General features: G+C 41.4%; 1 protein-coding gene across 1 annotated transcript in view; it reads left to right on the top strand.

Moving 5' to 3' along the window:
- Window positions 1-16,896, top strand: part of MNAT1 (MNAT1 component of CDK activating kinase) — a 119,689-nt gene that overhangs the window by 30,567 nt on the left and 72,226 nt on the right. The window contains exons 2-4 of the mRNA XM_054634683.2: window positions 3,627-3,779; window positions 5,398-5,471; window positions 13,668-13,771. Coding sequence (XP_054490658.1) covers window positions 3,627-3,779; window positions 5,398-5,471; window positions 13,668-13,771 — 331 coding nt within the window. The remainder of the gene's footprint in view (window positions 1-3,626; window positions 3,780-5,397; window positions 5,472-13,667; window positions 13,772-16,896) is intronic.

Raw genomic sequence — 16,896 nt, 5'->3', positions numbered from 1 at the left:
ATGAAGTGAGTGTGTGCATGTGTGAGGAATGCAGGATTGGGCACAAATCCGGTACCCTTTGAAGACACTCTGTCCAAAACAAACACTCAGTTCCCAGTCAGTGTAATTTAGTTGATAAATATCTTAACAGCTTTCTGGGGAGGAACCTCTGCTTGTTTTCTGCAATGTACCAAAAGCATTTTTAGTGTGATCCTGAAGTCCTTGGACATGAGGGCCTGTAGTGCTGCTTGTGCTTTGATGGTGCCAAAACATGCAGATGCTTTATTGTTTGCTTCCCCCAAAAATGTGGTGTTCTAGACTGCTCAGAGACTGGGCCTTTTGTTTAATATTTCATGGGAATTAAAGAGAAGGACAACAGATAAAACCACTGTCCATGAAATGAAAATGAACATTCTAATATTTATTGGTGTCAAAGACCAGGAGACTTCATTGTTCCTGCTTGGCATTACTGATAGTTTTCCCTGTTGTATGTCCATGTGTAAATCCTTGGGCATTTTCTATTGGTATCTTCATCCTGATCACATGTTCTCAAGATAGAAACTCAAATCCAGAAGGAAATGTTTTAGTGAGTGTATGAAGTAGAATACAGATTGCAGAGGCTGTGCAGCCCTGGTGTGAAGAGAAGAAGCAGCAACATCACACCATTTGTTTAGCTCTCATGTGAAGCTGCTGTCTTCAGACAAACTCAAGTATTGAACAAATGTATGGATGTGATTTTTAAAAATAGTTTATATAGGTAGCATATCTGCATGCATAATACACATACAAATGCAAAATTGCCTGTTTAAGGCTCCTAATTTAAGAAAACAGTGCCATCTGTTTTGACCCTGCTTTGAGGGCGAGTTAAGGAGGTGCTTTGGTGCTTTGCTCATTTGGAGAAAGCCACATAGAATGTGTTGGCCAGTGAAAGATGTACAGAGAATGGTGTCCTGCTTCCACAGTCAGCTGTCCTTACAGTAAGGCCAGTGGGGAACAGTTGGATTTGGAAAGAAAAGGATCTCCTGAAATGATGTGGTTTGTGTGCCATGAGGAGCTCTCTAATACCAGTGGGGTTGGGATGTCTCTCTGTGCTGTTGAATGAGCTGGGTGCCTTTGGTGAAGTCACAGAAATTGCTACATATTTTAATAACTAGCTAACTAAATAATCCAAGTGGGAAAAAAAAAGTGTTTTTGAATTTTACAGTGCAAGATAATTTTTTCTCAAGTCACATTTTGAAATCTTTATTTGAAGATGTGAAAGAATTCATTAAATCCACCTTTATAACAATGTGCCTTCATGGTGGTGACACATGCTCTAACATTAGTGGTCTGCAGTGAAACCAAAAGGAATTCCTTGGAGCAGGGTAGGGGAAATGGCTTTTTTCCCTTCCTCAAGAATCAGATGGAAATGTGTGACCCAACAATGCTACTGGTGGCAGAGTGGCTGCTGTTTGTGGGGGCAAGGATGACAGATTTGTTTGGAGGGAAGTTTGGGATCTGTGTGTATTAAATCTGTCTGGAGATGGGAGAGGAGGCAGGACACGGACTGAGTCCAGCTCTGCCCTTGACTTGTCCCATACAGCCCCCTTTGAATTCAGAAGGAATTATCTCCAAACAAAAATAAGGGTGGATGTGCATGAGTGAGTGAGAATGCAATCACCTGATGTGGGATTCCCATAGTGAGGTGTTGACTCATCTTTTTATGTATGGAAAGCTATTTTGCAGCCTTAGAAACAGTGCTTTCAGTTGGGGAAGGCATGGAGGCACTTGTATGAAGTGCTTTTCCAAGGAGGGATTTTTTCCATAGTCAAGTCCTGTGCAAACATGAAGTGTCTTTGATTTAGGGAAGGGGGGAGTGAAGTAGTTTCAGGTGCTACTGTCTGTGAATAATATCCTGCACATGGAGCCCCTGTTCTGTTGGTCCTTAGGCAATACTGTGATAAAAAAACAATACAAACACCTGCACTTGGATCCACCTGCTGAGCTCTGTAGCTTTATTCCCTATTCTATAACTTAGGAAAAAGGAGGCAGGGGCTTTTCTGTGCTTTGGCTGCTGTGTTGAAAAGCACAAACAGCAAGAGCTGCCAGAATAGAGACAGTGAATCTGTCCTTGTGTTGGGCTCCTGCATGCACAGACAGGCTGGGGGAGAAAGGAGGGAGAAATCCCTTTCCCTGCCTTGCCTGCTCTCTTGCATTTACTCTTGCTCCTCTTGTAGTGGGGACATAAATTGATTTAATTATGTACATTATATTAATTTCTCATTATTTTATTGAGTTCATGTCCCAGCAGCTTCTAAATTTCAGGCTTAGTGTGCTAATGAAGTTTAATTGTTCCCTACCCAGATAATTTGTATTTATAAATACACTTTGTTTTCTAACTAAAGGAATTCTGGGGCAGGAAAATGCCCAAGTTAATTCAAGGTTTGCTCTTTAACATTGGCAGCTGCTGTGCAAGATGCAGGCTGAAGCTGTAGTTCTCTGTGTTAGCAACAACAAAAAAATTGCCTTTTTTTTTTTAATTGTGAGACACAATTGTGTTTGTTTTGCACTTTTTAATCTTGAAAACAGCAGCTGGGTAGAACTGGTTGGCTCTCCTCACCTCTGCCTCTGTAAGGACTGGAACCAGTTTAGTTGGGGATAGGTCAGCAGCGTGAAAGTTTTGTTTAAGATCTTTCTCAACCATGTCAGTGTTGTTTCTCTTAACTTGTTTAGCTTTTGTGCTGGGTTTGTGAAGGTAAAACATGGCTTAGCCCTTAATGTACAACTGTTCTGGCTTCAATATAGCAAAGCTATAAATAGGCTCCCCTTTGCCTCCCCAGCAGTAGGAAATGACTGCAGCAGGTGTTGTCCTCCACTAGAAATTTGCACATTATTACTACCCAAGTACTTTTTTCTTAAAATCAGCTTTCTTGTTATATGTTCTTCCTTTGATAAATGCCAACTGACTGGTCAGCAAGTATCTTGTTAAAATCTGAAGCCTTCATTAGGTCAAAAGAAATAAAAACAGAAAGGTATTTTTGTTTTATTTCTGTGCAGTCTCTGTGTAAGGTTTATTTTATATGCAATTTAAAAAGTATTACCAGAAGGCACAGGAGAGCTGCATAAAGCTGGTTGCTGACTGAAATGTTTTTTATTCTTTTAGCTTTGCTGGGCTGGATTTTAGCTCAGGTTTGTAGCAGTTCCTCTGTGATGGGACTGGCTTGGAAGTCTGCAGGCAAGATTTGTGTCCATGCTTGGATTGAGTTCTCCTTGCACTGCAGCATCAAGAAAATAAACAGGGTTTTTGTGCAATGAGGTCATGCTTAGAGTAAATAAGGATCTTGCAGTCTGGTTCATGTGAAATGGGTTTGCTGGTGTCAGTAACAGCTTCCCCTTGATCCAGACCCCATCATTTTGTTTGGATTGGTGCTTGGTGCCAGCAAAGAGCTGGAGATGTTTGGGCAGGAGAATCAGAGTCCTTGTGTTTGTGCTGCTGAGCCTGTTCTGCTCAGGAGGGTGGAGAGGCCTGGCCTCCTGCCCCTGGTGGGTGCTGCAGAAAGTGAAACCAGGGCAGATGTGCTGTGCAAACAGCAAAAAGGGGGCACACTCCTGTGTTTCAGTTCTGTTCAACACCTCTGAGCCTTTGCACCCCTTCCTTTCTGCCACAGATGTGAGAGCTGTGTGGAGCTGCTGTTTGTGAGAGGGGCTGGGAACTGCCACGAGTGTGACACCCCCCTGAGGAAGAGCAACTTCAGGGTGCAGCTCTTTGAGGACCCTGCTGTCGACAAGGAAGTGGAAATCCGGAAGAAAGTGCTGAAAATGTGAGTGTCACCATTTAAAATATCAGAAAGTGGATGTGTTTCATGCATCAACATTTAAAAAAAATTACTTGTTCAGTAGTACAGAGGAGATTTTTCTTTTTTTTTAAAGTGGCAAACGATAAAAGTTGACTCCATTTATCATGGAGGGATTTCAGAGAATCTGATTTTGTGCAACAATTGAGAGCTGAATTCTCAATTTAGCCTTGAGGGATTCCTGCTTAGTATTAGAAAATGTTGAGTGTTTCTATGTGGCCTTCTTTGGCAAAGACTTGGCTCCAAAATGGAGATGATTAGATATTGAGAGGGTGAACATGGCAGCAGAGCAAGAAACAGGACCTTGATTGTTTTGTTCCCTGGGGACCTGTTCTGAGAGTTGAAGGCCAGTTCCCTTCAAAATCAAAATGGGCAAAAGAGAGTTCACATTGTTTTTTGCTTCACACAGCAATTGTTAGTGGAAGTGGTTCCTTACAAGCCTGGTGTTACCAGTCTGTCATGCAGATTTGAAAGCTCTTGAAATTGAGATAAATGAGGTCTAAGATTGCATCTCACTCCTTGTGGCCAGTAAAGCAGCATTTTATAAAGAAAATATGGGAGCCAGTTGGTGTTTTAATAGAAGAAAATCTGATAAATGTAACAACCCAGAGAGAGCTCTGTGTGCCTAAGTGAACTTACAGGTAAATTATAAGCTTGTCAGCCTTTATCTAAAACTGGGGACAATAGTAAATGAATCATATGATGTTGCTGAGATGTGGGGAAACTGTGCCACTGAATACTAAAATGCTGATGTGGAGAGCAGTGAAAATTTTGATGTTGGATTTTAAAGTCCACTGAAGTTAACAGAAGTCAATCTGTAATAAGTCAATTAAACATGGAATAAAGTTTAGTTAGAGGAGAAAATGTTGGAAAATTCTTGGCCCACTGTGGTTTGCCAGATTAGTTTTTAGGAGGCAGAAAAAATGCCCCCAGATTGGAAAATGGCCTCAATTCTTGGGATTTTTATATTCCTGGGTGTCACGGTCCGCAGATCAAGCAGAATCTAGTTTTTATATTTTCTTGGGAAGAAAGTCTCCTGTCTTGACTTTCAAAAGCTGCCCATGTTCTAAGCCAGTTGTCCCTTCATCTTTTTACTTTTTCCAGCTCTGAAGAGGTGAGTATGAGTGCTGGAATGCTCTATTGATATGAAATGAGATAATTGTGTAGCATTTTCAGTTTGCTGCTGACATATGCTTTCTGTTGTTGGCACAAAGCCAAACTCTCTTTTCTGATTGTTGTAGAAAAGCTTTTTTTTTTTTTTCTGTGGGTGTTGCTGTTGTCTCTGCCTTTGTTAAGAGGCTGGCTGGGAGTTACTCTGTCTTGGCCTCTGTGCTCATGTTTACCTGTAACCCTGGAAAAGGAATTGGCAAACAATAGGCAAAGATAGCAGAGATTTCTTCCAGGCTCCTCCTTTCCTTTGGAGCAGGCACTTCTGTCTCCCAGTAAAGATTCTGGTCACTTTGGGAGTCACAAAGCACACAGTAGATAAAGGCAGATCAATGCTTAATCAGCTTGCAGCAAAAGCTTTGTTGAATGGAAATTGCATCTTTCTGTGTTTTATAAATACTTTTCTCTTCTCTCAAAGATACAATAAAAGAGAGGAAGACTTTCCCACTCTAGATGAATACAATGATTTCTTGGAAGAAATAGAAGAAATTGGTAAGTCTTAATGCTTGAATTTTTGATGTGCTGTGCTTGTGAGACCATAGGCTTTTATCTTCTGACTTAGCTGCCTATGAGAATGTTTAAGTTCAGTTTCTGTAATATGATTTATCACAGTATCAGATTTTTATCTAATTACTTTTTTTTCTGGATTTAATCATATTTGCTGAACTGTAGGACATTGTTAAGTAAAACATTTTATCTGCCAGAGAAAAAACACAAACCAATGAGGAAACAAAGCTGGAGAAGAAAGGCTTGCAGGGGACTGTCAATGCTGCACTGGCAAAGATTAAACAAAGAGAGGAGAAATTGAAATTTTCATTATATCCCTCCATTAGCTTTATCTACCATGACAGAAGCCATATGGTGTCTTTCATCATTTTTGCTTCTGCAAGTACAGTAGTTGAAGCTGCTTTGAAGCTGATGACCTTACATACCACTGTGGTAGCATTTTATGTTGCTGTGCAGAAGGAGAAGGTTTAGGAACAGACATTGATTTCTTTCTCTTTGGATTAGCTGAAGCAGAACTTTGCCCTTTGGGGAAGGGACAATGTTATCAACAGGGTTTATTTTCTTCTTAGTTAGGGTGACTTGTGATTTATAGTGGAGTGATGGGTTTTGCTTAGAAAAACAAGGATGTGTTCAAAGGAGTGACTCCTAAATGGTTTGTTCTTGGTTTTTATGAGCTTCTGAGGCTTTTCTTTTTTTTTTGACCTGGAGGAAGAAGAGGTGACTTAGAGCATGCAGGAGGGGCAGTGAATGTGATTTGAAGGAAACCATGGAGATGACACTTTTCCTTCATTTTTCTCAAAGGAGCCCTTGCTCCTTTTTGCACTGTGGTGTTTTGTAGAAATGTATCCAAACACTTACTGCTGTGAGCAATGTATCATGTTTTTGTTGGCACCAGGAGGCTGAGGCTGGGAAGCCAAATCGTGTGGCTGGGAAACACCAGTCACACTCACATGGTCCAGATATCTGGAGGAGATGATGTGGGTGTAGCTTTGTTTGTATAGTTTTTGGAATGGTATGGGGGAAGGAGGGAATGAATAGAAAGAATGGCCAGAGGATCCTGGAAGAATCTGTGTGCTCATGGGAGGCAAAACTACTTTTTTTCATGTAGCATTAAATATAATTTCCCACTTAATTGCTGTTGTAGGCGTTTTCAACATCTGTAACAAGGGAGTTGAAGTTTTGTCTGAAATTGTGTGAACCTCATGAATTTGTGCAGGATGTTAAAGTTTTACAGCTCTTGGGATTAGGTGGTTACATTGCAAGTGGTTCCAAATCTTGTGCTGGGAACTTGGTTTTAGAAGCAGCAGAAACCTGGCTGGTCTTGGTAACCTTATGAAAAAAAATGATTTGGCCAATAATTGTTTTGGCCCTGCAAATGCATAGTGAAGAAGCTTGAATAGAGTTTTTAGGAATTGGAGTTAGTTACCTGAGAGGAACACCTAAAATACTAAAAGGAATTGGAAGTCCAACTGCATCCAAGTTCATTCATGTGGCTGCCAGGGTGATGAGAGGAAGGAAGGGGTACAGTCAGAAGAGACTTTAATTTTCACTGTCAGTGAGTTCATTTATGATATCCCAACTCCAGACAGATCCCAGAGGACAGGTTAGATTCAACAACACCACTTTAGGCAAGAGTTCAAGCCCTGTTTGCTCTCCCTGGTGACAAAGCCCATTGCACATTTGTCCCCAAGCCCATCCCTGCTGTGGTCCTGGGCAGAATTCCCCACCTGGCACTTGTCTGATGTGACATTTTCCAGTGCATGTTGTGAATGGTGTGCCTGACTGAACAGTGTGTTAAAAGTCATTGACTCTGCATGATCATTTCACACTTTACTGCTGAGAGGAGTTATTTCATTTTTGTGTGTCTCTGAATTCCCTGCTGGCTTGCTCATGTGGAAAACTGGGCTGCAAGATGGAAAAGAAAGGATGTGCAGGGCAGCTTTGAACTGTGGAGCCAACATTCAGCAGACTTGCAGTAGCTGCTGGTGGTTGGGAAGGTTTCCCCTCTCCCCAAGCCCCAAACTTTCAGTTTTTCTGTGAGAGAAAGTGCAGCTTCACCTTTTTTTCTCTCTTTGCTGGAAGGTTTTGTTTCTGGGGTTGTTGTAGGGGCTTAAATGATGTAGTTGCTTAGCACAGACAAAATGTAAACATCCTGTGTAGGTGTCTTTCATGTGACCCTGATTCTGATAGGTTTTGCAAATATTCCAGGTAGGTCAGCTCCAAAACTAGCAATGGAATGAGACACAGCAATTGCTGACCTCACTTCAAACACATTTTCCCCCTTCATATCAGCTGTTTTATACCTACAGACTTTTTCTGTTGAAATAGAAGAGTTGGATGGTGCAGCAGCAGTGTGTGTGTGTGGGAAGGTCAAACAAACATTAGGGTAGTCACCTTTTAAGATTTCTATTATAAAAACCAGGTTTTTGAAGTGGTTTAGAGTGTAGCCACTGAATAATGCTTTGGGCTAAAATGTGTTAAACAAGGCTTTAAATAAAAACCGCATTTCAAAGCGAGCTCTCCCCAGAAGAAAAATCAGTTGGACAATTTGAGAGCATTGTAAGCACAGTTTATTTTTATTCCTAGTGCTAATAAAAACAAAGTGAAAGGGTTAAAACCTGCCTTTGGGAAAGGTGTGGGTAAGGTGTATCTGAGTGAGTCGGGACTGTGCCCTTATAATGGGACCCGGTTAAAGGGTCCTCGCTTGCTCTTTCTGCAGAGTTTTCTCCTTCCCCCACGTATTTCTCCTTCCCCAGAGTATCTCCCTGGCCATTTTTCCAAGCCCTGTGTGAAAGCTCTTGTGGAGCAGGACCCGCCTCCCAGCGTGTGCCTGGCACCTTCTGCTGGTACCTGAGTGAGGCCCCCAGGCATTACCGCAGCACGATTGTTCTGGGTAATTGCTGCTTTTTAAAAGGCATTCAGCCCCAAGGAGGCTGCTGTTATTTGTGTATTCCTGTATCTCCCTGATCCTCCTTTATGCAATACCAGCTGCCTCTCAGAACACTTATCTGACAAGTGATCCTTGGATAGGAAGGGTTTTGCTATCTGTGATCACTTGTGGCTTGTGCTGTTTATTGTTTCGTGGTTTGGTTTCTTCCCCTTCTGTGTGTGTGTTCTCGAGGATGGTGTTGCTGGTCCTGACACGGGCAATAACACAACTGGAAATTGGGCAGCTTTATCAAAGATCTGTTTCAGTTCTCATCATCACACTGTTCCTGCCAAAATGGTCGTAGAGTGATGGGGCTGAGTGATTTCAGTCATTCACTGCTGTTTACAGCTCTTCTGGAAAAGTTATTGACTCAGTAGAAAACCACTCAGGATAAACAGAAATAATCATTGATACCTAACTAGACTTTCCTGGCTTAACTGTGGGTTTTCTTTTGTTTCTGATAAGTATTTTGTTATAATCCCCGAAATGTTGGTTGGAAGGGACCTGTTAAATTCTTTTCCATCTTTTCTCTCCCTCAGTGCATTCCTACCCCTTTTAAAAGTACAGGGATCAGGCTCAAAAGCACCAAGGGAAGTTGCCAAGGTGGCCTGGGACATCCCAGGCAGACTGAGGATGAGATTGTGTCTCCCCCTGTAGCACTCTGCCATTCCCAGCCTGGGCTTTAGGAAGATGATAATTTAGGAGTTGTTTGTAGTAGGATGGGAGGAATATTGTTTATAATGAACTAATGCTAGTAATTGTCAGCCTTAGTCTAAAACAGGGAGATTTTGAGGAACTTAGTCCTGCAGTGCAGTGATATTCATTCATTCAATTATTGTGCCATTTAATTAAAATTTTTGTCTTATTTTATTTTTTTATAACTAGAAAAATGTTTTTCCATTTGTTATAGTATTGTATAATGAATGCTGTTGTTTTGAAAAACAGAGAAAGTCCCTGTAGAGGCTGAATTTCAGAACTTGGGAGTTTCACCTAAATAGAATGAAATGTTTCACAAAAAAACACAATAGTCTTCCTGTTATACTTAACAGATGTCTCAAGGCAAGTCATTTTATAAACCAACCAATGTGAGATGGATAAGAAGATAAATAATTGTTGCATACAAAACAGCTTCTGTTTCTTTTCCCTGAAGGGCTTCAGGCCTCTTATATCGGCTTATGCTATATTTCAACATGGACAAAAATAAGTCTGTCTTCTCTTTGAAACCTTTTCAAACCAGCCATCTGCTTTGCCACTCATATTCAGATCTACACCAATATTTTTTCAGGGTAGGTGTAGCATATGAGTTGGGATTTTTAACTCTTTCTAGTTTTTCTACTTCTATTTTTTTTCCCTTATTTAAAGTTAAGTAGTACATTTAAAATAAATTTCTGGCAAAACTCAAAGCAAGCCAAATAAAAAAACTGCTGCATAGTCTTAGCTATGTTCAAGTCTGTATGTTGAGTGATAGCAATTGTGTTCTTTGGTTTTATAGTTGTTGGGTTTTAAATGCCAAGTAACTTGTGGAGGGGACAAGGGACAAGAGAGGGAAATAATATCTTAATTATTTTTTGTGCCCTAGTGCCCCTTGCAAAGCAGACTTGTCAGCTGTATTGTGAGGATACAATGGCAAGAATTTGTATTCTATAAATATTGATGAAAAGACGTTTGAAGCTCATGAAAAATTTATTAGAAAATATGTTGAAAGATGTTTTGGCTGCTGGCTGGCCACTGGTAACCGTGCAGTGTCAAAGAGCAGCTTGTTTTGCTGGTAGGTGTTTATTGGAGGAGGGAAGATGCTGTTTTCATGTACTAAAGGGCAGCTATTGACACTGAAATTGATGTAGGCAGATCCAGATTACACTGTTACACTTTCCATTTTTTTTTTTACACTCTTTTGCACTCTTTTACTCTGTTTCCACTCTTGCAACAAAATGTCTTAAATGTTTTCACTCTTGAAGTGTGGACAGGTCGGTGTTGAGGAGGAGATGCTGAGGACCAGGACAGTTTTTCTCATCAATGGCTGTAGATCAATGTTCTCTGGGACAAATTTCCTCTGGCCTTTGAGGGGGCTGGAAGTCAGAATCTGATTGCTGGTGTCCTCCAATATCCTTGAGTGACAAAGCAGGACAAGATGGACAGAGCAGAGTCAGCGTGGTGTGAGCAGATCTGACTGCTGAGAGGGTTGTGCCTGTGGCTTGGTTCCAGCCACAGCAGGAAAACAAGGGGGGTAAACACTTCCACCATGAGCAGAGCAGTGGGCTTTTAGGGTGAAAATTTCCCAAACATTGATGCAGAAATAGATTTTTTTAGATAGAAATGTTACTTCCTGTGAAGTACCAAAATACAGCCATTTTTGTAAGCAGTTCTCAATAAAGGTAGGCATCTGCAAGTGTTTAAAACATGCCTGCTTTTCCCCAGTATGAGTTTTAAATCTTGAGCTTCTTGTTTTACAGACCAAATGGTAGCCAGTTTAACCTATTAAAGATAACTGAGAAAGAAGCAAAAAAACAAACCCTGAAGGTTTCAAGCAGCAATAACTGCAAAACAGGGATCATCAGCTTATGGCTGGGTTTATTTTTAGAGAAATATTCATGATGTTCAGGAGCCTGAAGGCAATTTGGCATCTCCTCATGCACCTGAAGGTGGCATCTGGGCATCCTGCTGGCACAGCATGGCTCATGTGCTATTTCTTTCTTGTGTCGTCACTGGAGAGTTTAGAGAGCTGCTGTGGATGGAGGTTGTAGCAAGTGCTGACATTCCCATGCAGCTGCTGTCACTGCAGAGCCCTGGGCTGATTGTGTGCCAGCATTTGCACATGATACTTCTTCTCTGCCCTAATACTCAAATATTAAAACTTCTTGTCAGTGGGCAACTGTAGGCTGGAAATTTGGATGTCAGATCACCATTAAAATACTGAAGATTTAGACTAAAATCATGTTTTGCTAAGGACAGGTTGCTACAACCAAGAAGTGTGTGTTTGTCACAATATGAAATAGGAAAATATTATGCCTTTTGGAGAGGAAAAAAACCCCAAAACATTTGGGGTGGGTAGCTGGCTTCCAGAAACCAAGGAGCTGAACTTGGAATGGTTTGTTTGGGTTATGGCAGTGCCCAGAGGTCCCAGCTGGCATGAGATAAAGACCTGAGGGAGAAGTGCAGCCTGAAGCTATAGCATGGAGATACAGCAGGTGGTGTGTAGGAGAAGGGAACCTTTATTCCCCTTTTTCTGGTTCTTGCCCAGTGGTCTGCCCAGGAACAGTAGCAAAGTTTGAAAATTCACCCCAGGTGTTGATTCTAAAAGTTTTAAAGCACAAACTGAGCCATCTTAGATCTTCCCTCTGAACTGAGGATGCTGGGGTGGGGCTGGAAGAGTCCAGCTGATTCAGGAGCCAGACTGAATTGAAATGTCATTCCTCTTAATATTGCTTATTATTCAGAAAATGGGAAAAATAAATACAGCTTTTTTTAATTTTTATTTTTAAGGTTAGGTTATTGAACTGTATCTCGGTGAGCCCTTCTTTGTTGCAGTTTGGGGAAATTGAGTATTTTTAAGAAGAGTAAGATGATGTGGTGGTTTGGTACTCCTGGATAAGAGAGTATTCCTGTTCCCATCTGTACCCTTTTATTACTTCCCTGGTACCCTCCCTGGCTCTCAGCCCCTGTGTTGAGCCAGTTCAGGTTACTGGGGGATTTCTGTTGAATCAGAGGAGGGGAAAGAGTGAGGCCTGTGCTTGGGGAGCAGGAATGCCTCCCTTGGCAGCCAGAGCTGGGCTTGTAGAACTGAGCTGCATCCACAGCCCTACCATTTAGGACCTTCCTGTTTCTTCTCATCTCCATTTGCTCCTGGCATTGATTTCTTGATGTTTCCTTCACTGTTCTCACCTGGTGTGCCAGCCTGAGCTGCTTTTGGTTTGGTTTGCCTAGAACCCTCCTAAGTGCCCTTTTCTGCCACGTTAGCTGTGGGGAGGATGGAAGAAGGGAAATGATGTTCTCCAAACTGAGATGTGTGTTACCCTGCTGAGTAAGAACACACTTCATGCTGCTTCCTTCTGTTCCCTCCAGCAGCCTCACTGGTACAAATGACTTGGCAGTGGTGCCTGTGCCCAGGCTTAGCTTGGTTCTGGTTGCCTAAAAACCTGAGAAGAGAGAACTGAAGCAAAAGCTCCCAAGTGCCACGTGCTGGTGTTTGCACAAGAACCTCCTTCCCTCTGGGGTGTGATGCAGCACGGTCACTGCGTGGTTGTTTCTTGTGGAGGATTTATCAACGGCAGCACAAATTTCTCTGCTGCTCTTGTAGGCACCTGACAGGGCTCTTGGAGGCTTGGAGTGCTCTGTGCTGGCTCTGTTCAGTAGCTCTAAGGCCATGGGCATGAGCCCAGCATCCACTCAGGATGGGGATCACCAAGAGACTTCCCAGTGATAGCGGCCTTCAGTTGGAATTCACTTGACCCACAAGTGAACCAGTGACCTAGAGGTGAAGGGCTCAGGCATTGTATCAAATTACAAATCATCCAAACCATCTACATCTTTCAAGCTGTTGATTATAGAAACTGTTCAATTTCTTGTGATACCATGTGTAGATAATTGGGAATGTTGTGCTAAACTATGGAGCTTGCTGGCCGACCCTGCTTGCTCATAATTACATGAGATATAGTCTGTCACCACTGAGAGACATCAAAAGAATGTCAGCTGACCTATTAATCTGCAAGCATCTGCAGATTCCTCATAATAAAGGTAATTGTCCATTGGTGCCTTTTAAGTTATCAGGCAATGTAAATTTTTTTTGTGTACCTGAGAATTCAGTCGCTGTAGTCCTTGTGCATTAGATATTCCCTAGGAAATGGGTTGACTTAATTTCCAGCCTTGTCTTCATATGCCTGTGTTTGGTCTAATTTGATTTTACAGGAATCACCATGTTCTTAGCTATAACTGCTACTTGAAAAGGTCAGTGTTTTATGAGTAGTATGATGATTATTCATGTGTATCATTACAGTGTCACAAAATGGGATGCAAGATTCAAATTTTAATCTCCTACAGATGTGTAAACCTACAGAAACTCTGCTGGCTTTTGTTGAAGTGCAGTGACTTAGCAGATTGTCTCTGTCTTTATATGGCATGTTTAAATAAGTTCTGTTACTGCAATGTTTATATTTGGCTAGAAGGGATAGGGAGCATAAGAATAGTGTTTCTTTGTCATAGTCATGCATGCTGACCTAATACTTTTGCTTTCTGTCTTTATAACATTTATGCAGTATTTAACTTGACCAACAATGTGGACTTGGAGAACACCAAAAAGAAAATGGAGCTGTATCAAAAGGATAACAAAGAAGTCATTCAGAAGAATAAGTTAAAACTGGTTAGTTAACTTCTCTCCCCTACAATTTTTATTCTTTTGTTAAAGAACTAAAGGATTTGTGGAGTACTTTCTTAAAACAAATCAAGGTGAAAGCACTGTGCTGGGTTCTTTGTATTTAAATATTGAGGTTGAAATGTAGTTATGCTTTATTTTGGGAAGGGCTGGAGGAGAGGGGCAGGCAGCAGAGGCTGTGTGTAATACATCACCACGGCATGTGTGCTGGCAGTGTCGTTGGACAATGGCCAGGAGAGATGAAGTTCATTCCTACACCAGGACAATCGTTCCTTTCTCATCTGAAGGAAAAAAGAAATCCAGACTCAGACATTATGAAGCTCCCAGGAGAGAGTTGTAAAATTGAGGCAAAACACAGGCCTGGTTTATGCAAAATTTGAAATGAAAGATGTTGAAACAAACATTAAAACTTTTGTTCAAGAGCTGATAACAGTAACATCAGGGATATTGTATATATAATCTGTATGCAAAACACAGGGTTCTTTGAAGATTCATTCATTGAATTACGGCTCACATATCATTTTGTTCTTTAAAAATATACTTGCATGCATTTATTCCTGTAAGAAAAGTTTAATCTGTTAAATATTTTTTCAGCATAAAAATACACATTGTTATCAGTTCTTGAAGGAAAATGTCTGCCCAGAGTGTGACATAACAAAGGTTTATGTTTGTAATCCAGTTGCACTAAGGACTTGCTTTCAAATCAGTAGGGGTGAAATCCTCACTCCCCTGAAGTCTGTGGCAAAACTCTGGGTGATTTCTTTAGCTCTAGGATTTCACAGGAGGAGATTGGAATCTGAAAAATGTTTGTTTGAACCTCTTCCTTTTAAAGGCAAGGAAATTTCCCTAGGGGTCCATCTCTGATCTGTTATCCTGTCTCTGACACTGTGCAATATCCTCTGCTTCAGAGCTTGAAGAGACCTGCCAAAGCTTTGGCTGTGTGTCTTATTTTACAATGGAGCTGCAGCCTCTGGGGTCACAGGGAGAGCAGCTCTGCCTCAGCCCACCTTCCCTTCAAGGAAGTGGCTCTGGCAGCCTGGCCAGGGCCTGGCTGATGCTGGCAGGCAGCTCTGAAATGCCCTGTACCCTCTCAAGCCCCCAGCACTTGTGTTTGCTGTGCTCCACAGTCCTGCTGGAGGCTGGACAAGCCTGTGTGAATCCAGACTCACTGAAGAGCTGGAAACATTTCTCTCTCTTTTTTTTTTTTTTTTTTTCTTTTTTAACATTTGAAACAGTCATAATTTCTTTTTCAACAATTGAAACATAATAGTAGATTTTACACAGTGGTTATTACAAAAACTGCATGATCTTGCCTATAAATTTCCCCCTCTCCTAAAAGCTGAAGGGTTGCTTTTCCTCTCCAGCTCCTCTTAGCAAGTTTTTAAATGTCTTTACTCCATGTGTGGTAAAAGGTCTCCTACTTTCTTGCTTAAACTTCTTATGGCCAGTCATTGTCCCTACATTCTTGACTTAATTTTTCTGTCCACTGTAATAGGTTGCTTTTGAGGGATATAGATGTTTTCTGTCCCTCTTGTTGTTTTTGTTACCCTTTGCCTGCTCCAGTGTGATTTGTATTTGGCAGGCAGAAGGGGCCAGAATTAAATGCAGAGATCTTAATAAAGGAACTCTGTTTTCCCATCTCTGCTGGAAATACATTGATCCTGAGACTGTTCTTCTCTTGTAGTTTAGAAAACAAAAGTGAAGATCTTGGTGTTCTTGTAGTTAGAAATTATTATTTTTTTAAATATATAGATATTTATGTACACTTTCTATTTGTAAAACCTTGTACCCTGAGTGGACTACAGCTTTTCCAGTGTTTCTCCCCTAAAATATTTGCACTTCTCCAGTGATAGGGTAACTTGTTGCTTCCTTCTTTATCACTAGATGTTTAATTTCACTTGCTGCTTTGTGCACTCTTGAAATAGTTGTGTCTGGATTCTGTGATGTGAATGTGCATGTTTTCTTGATTATCCTTTCCTGAATGTGGCAAAACATGATTTTACTTTCTATTTACTTCTTCACTTGTAGGCTTGAGTTTACTCCCAGCTTCACTGTCATCATCTTTCCCTTCACAAATTAGGACTGTATTTAGATTATCTTTAGTCTGGACACAACCCTTGCTGCCTATTGAACTCATCTCTTCTCTTTTACTGTTTAAAGAATTTGATCTGACACGTGATAATTCTTCCATTTTCCTGTAGTCTGCTCTGGTTTAGGTTTGTTTATCAGTGTACTTATTTCAGACCATAATTTTTCTGGGCTGTTTCTTCAGACTAGGTCTGTCAGCACTTCCCTACAAGTTTTCTTCTGTTTCAGTGCAAATTCCAGGCAGTCTTTAGAGATAAATATGGAAGAGCCTTGGAATGTCTCAGAGAGCCTGAGCTCTTCTGTCCTGTTGACCAACCCAACTAAATCTCTCAATTCTCAGACATAACCTCAGTTAGAAGTTTGGGGATTTTCTTGTTTGTTTTTTTCCTTTCATTAAATGCAAAGAGAGCCCAGTTCCAGGTGGTTGCTGGTTGGTGACCAGCTTTTTACCAGTGTCACTGCACCAGTTACAAAATGGAAGCAGCTTCTGTTGGCTTGGTGGCAGGTGGTGACATCTCCCAGGAGTAACTGGGGTTCACTGGGACCCACTGGCTTAATCTGTCTGGTGAAGGAATTATTTTTTTTTTTTTGCAGATTCTGGCTTCTATTAGGTAGCTGTGCTTTATGATACAACTTTATGATTAGAACAAACTTTACTATGGCCTTGGCCTCGATAATGATCACAGATCTAGAAGAACTGAGTTGGAAGCGACCCACAAGGATTATTGAGTCCAGCTCCTGGCCCTGCACAGCCCCATCCCCAGGAGTCCCACCCTGTGCCTGAGGGCATTGTCCAAACCCTCCTTGAGCTCTGCCAGCCTTGGTGCTGTGACCTAGGGAGCCTGTTCAGTGCCCAAACACCCTCGGGGTGAAGAACCTTTTCCTGATATCCATCTAAAGCTCCCCTGACACAACTTCAGGCCATTCCCTTGGGTCCTGTCACTGGGTACCATAGAGAAGAGATCAGTGTCTTCCCCTGTGATGTTCTGCTGAAACTCCTTTCATCAGTAAATCATCCATTTAAG

This window comes from Agelaius phoeniceus, chromosome 6 (assembly GCF_051311805.1).
Source record: "Agelaius phoeniceus isolate bAgePho1 chromosome 6, bAgePho1.hap1, whole genome shotgun sequence".
NCBI classification, from domain to species: Eukaryota; Metazoa; Chordata; class Aves; order Passeriformes; family Icteridae; genus Agelaius; species Agelaius phoeniceus.
This window is presented reverse-complemented; position numbering and strand designations above follow the sequence as displayed.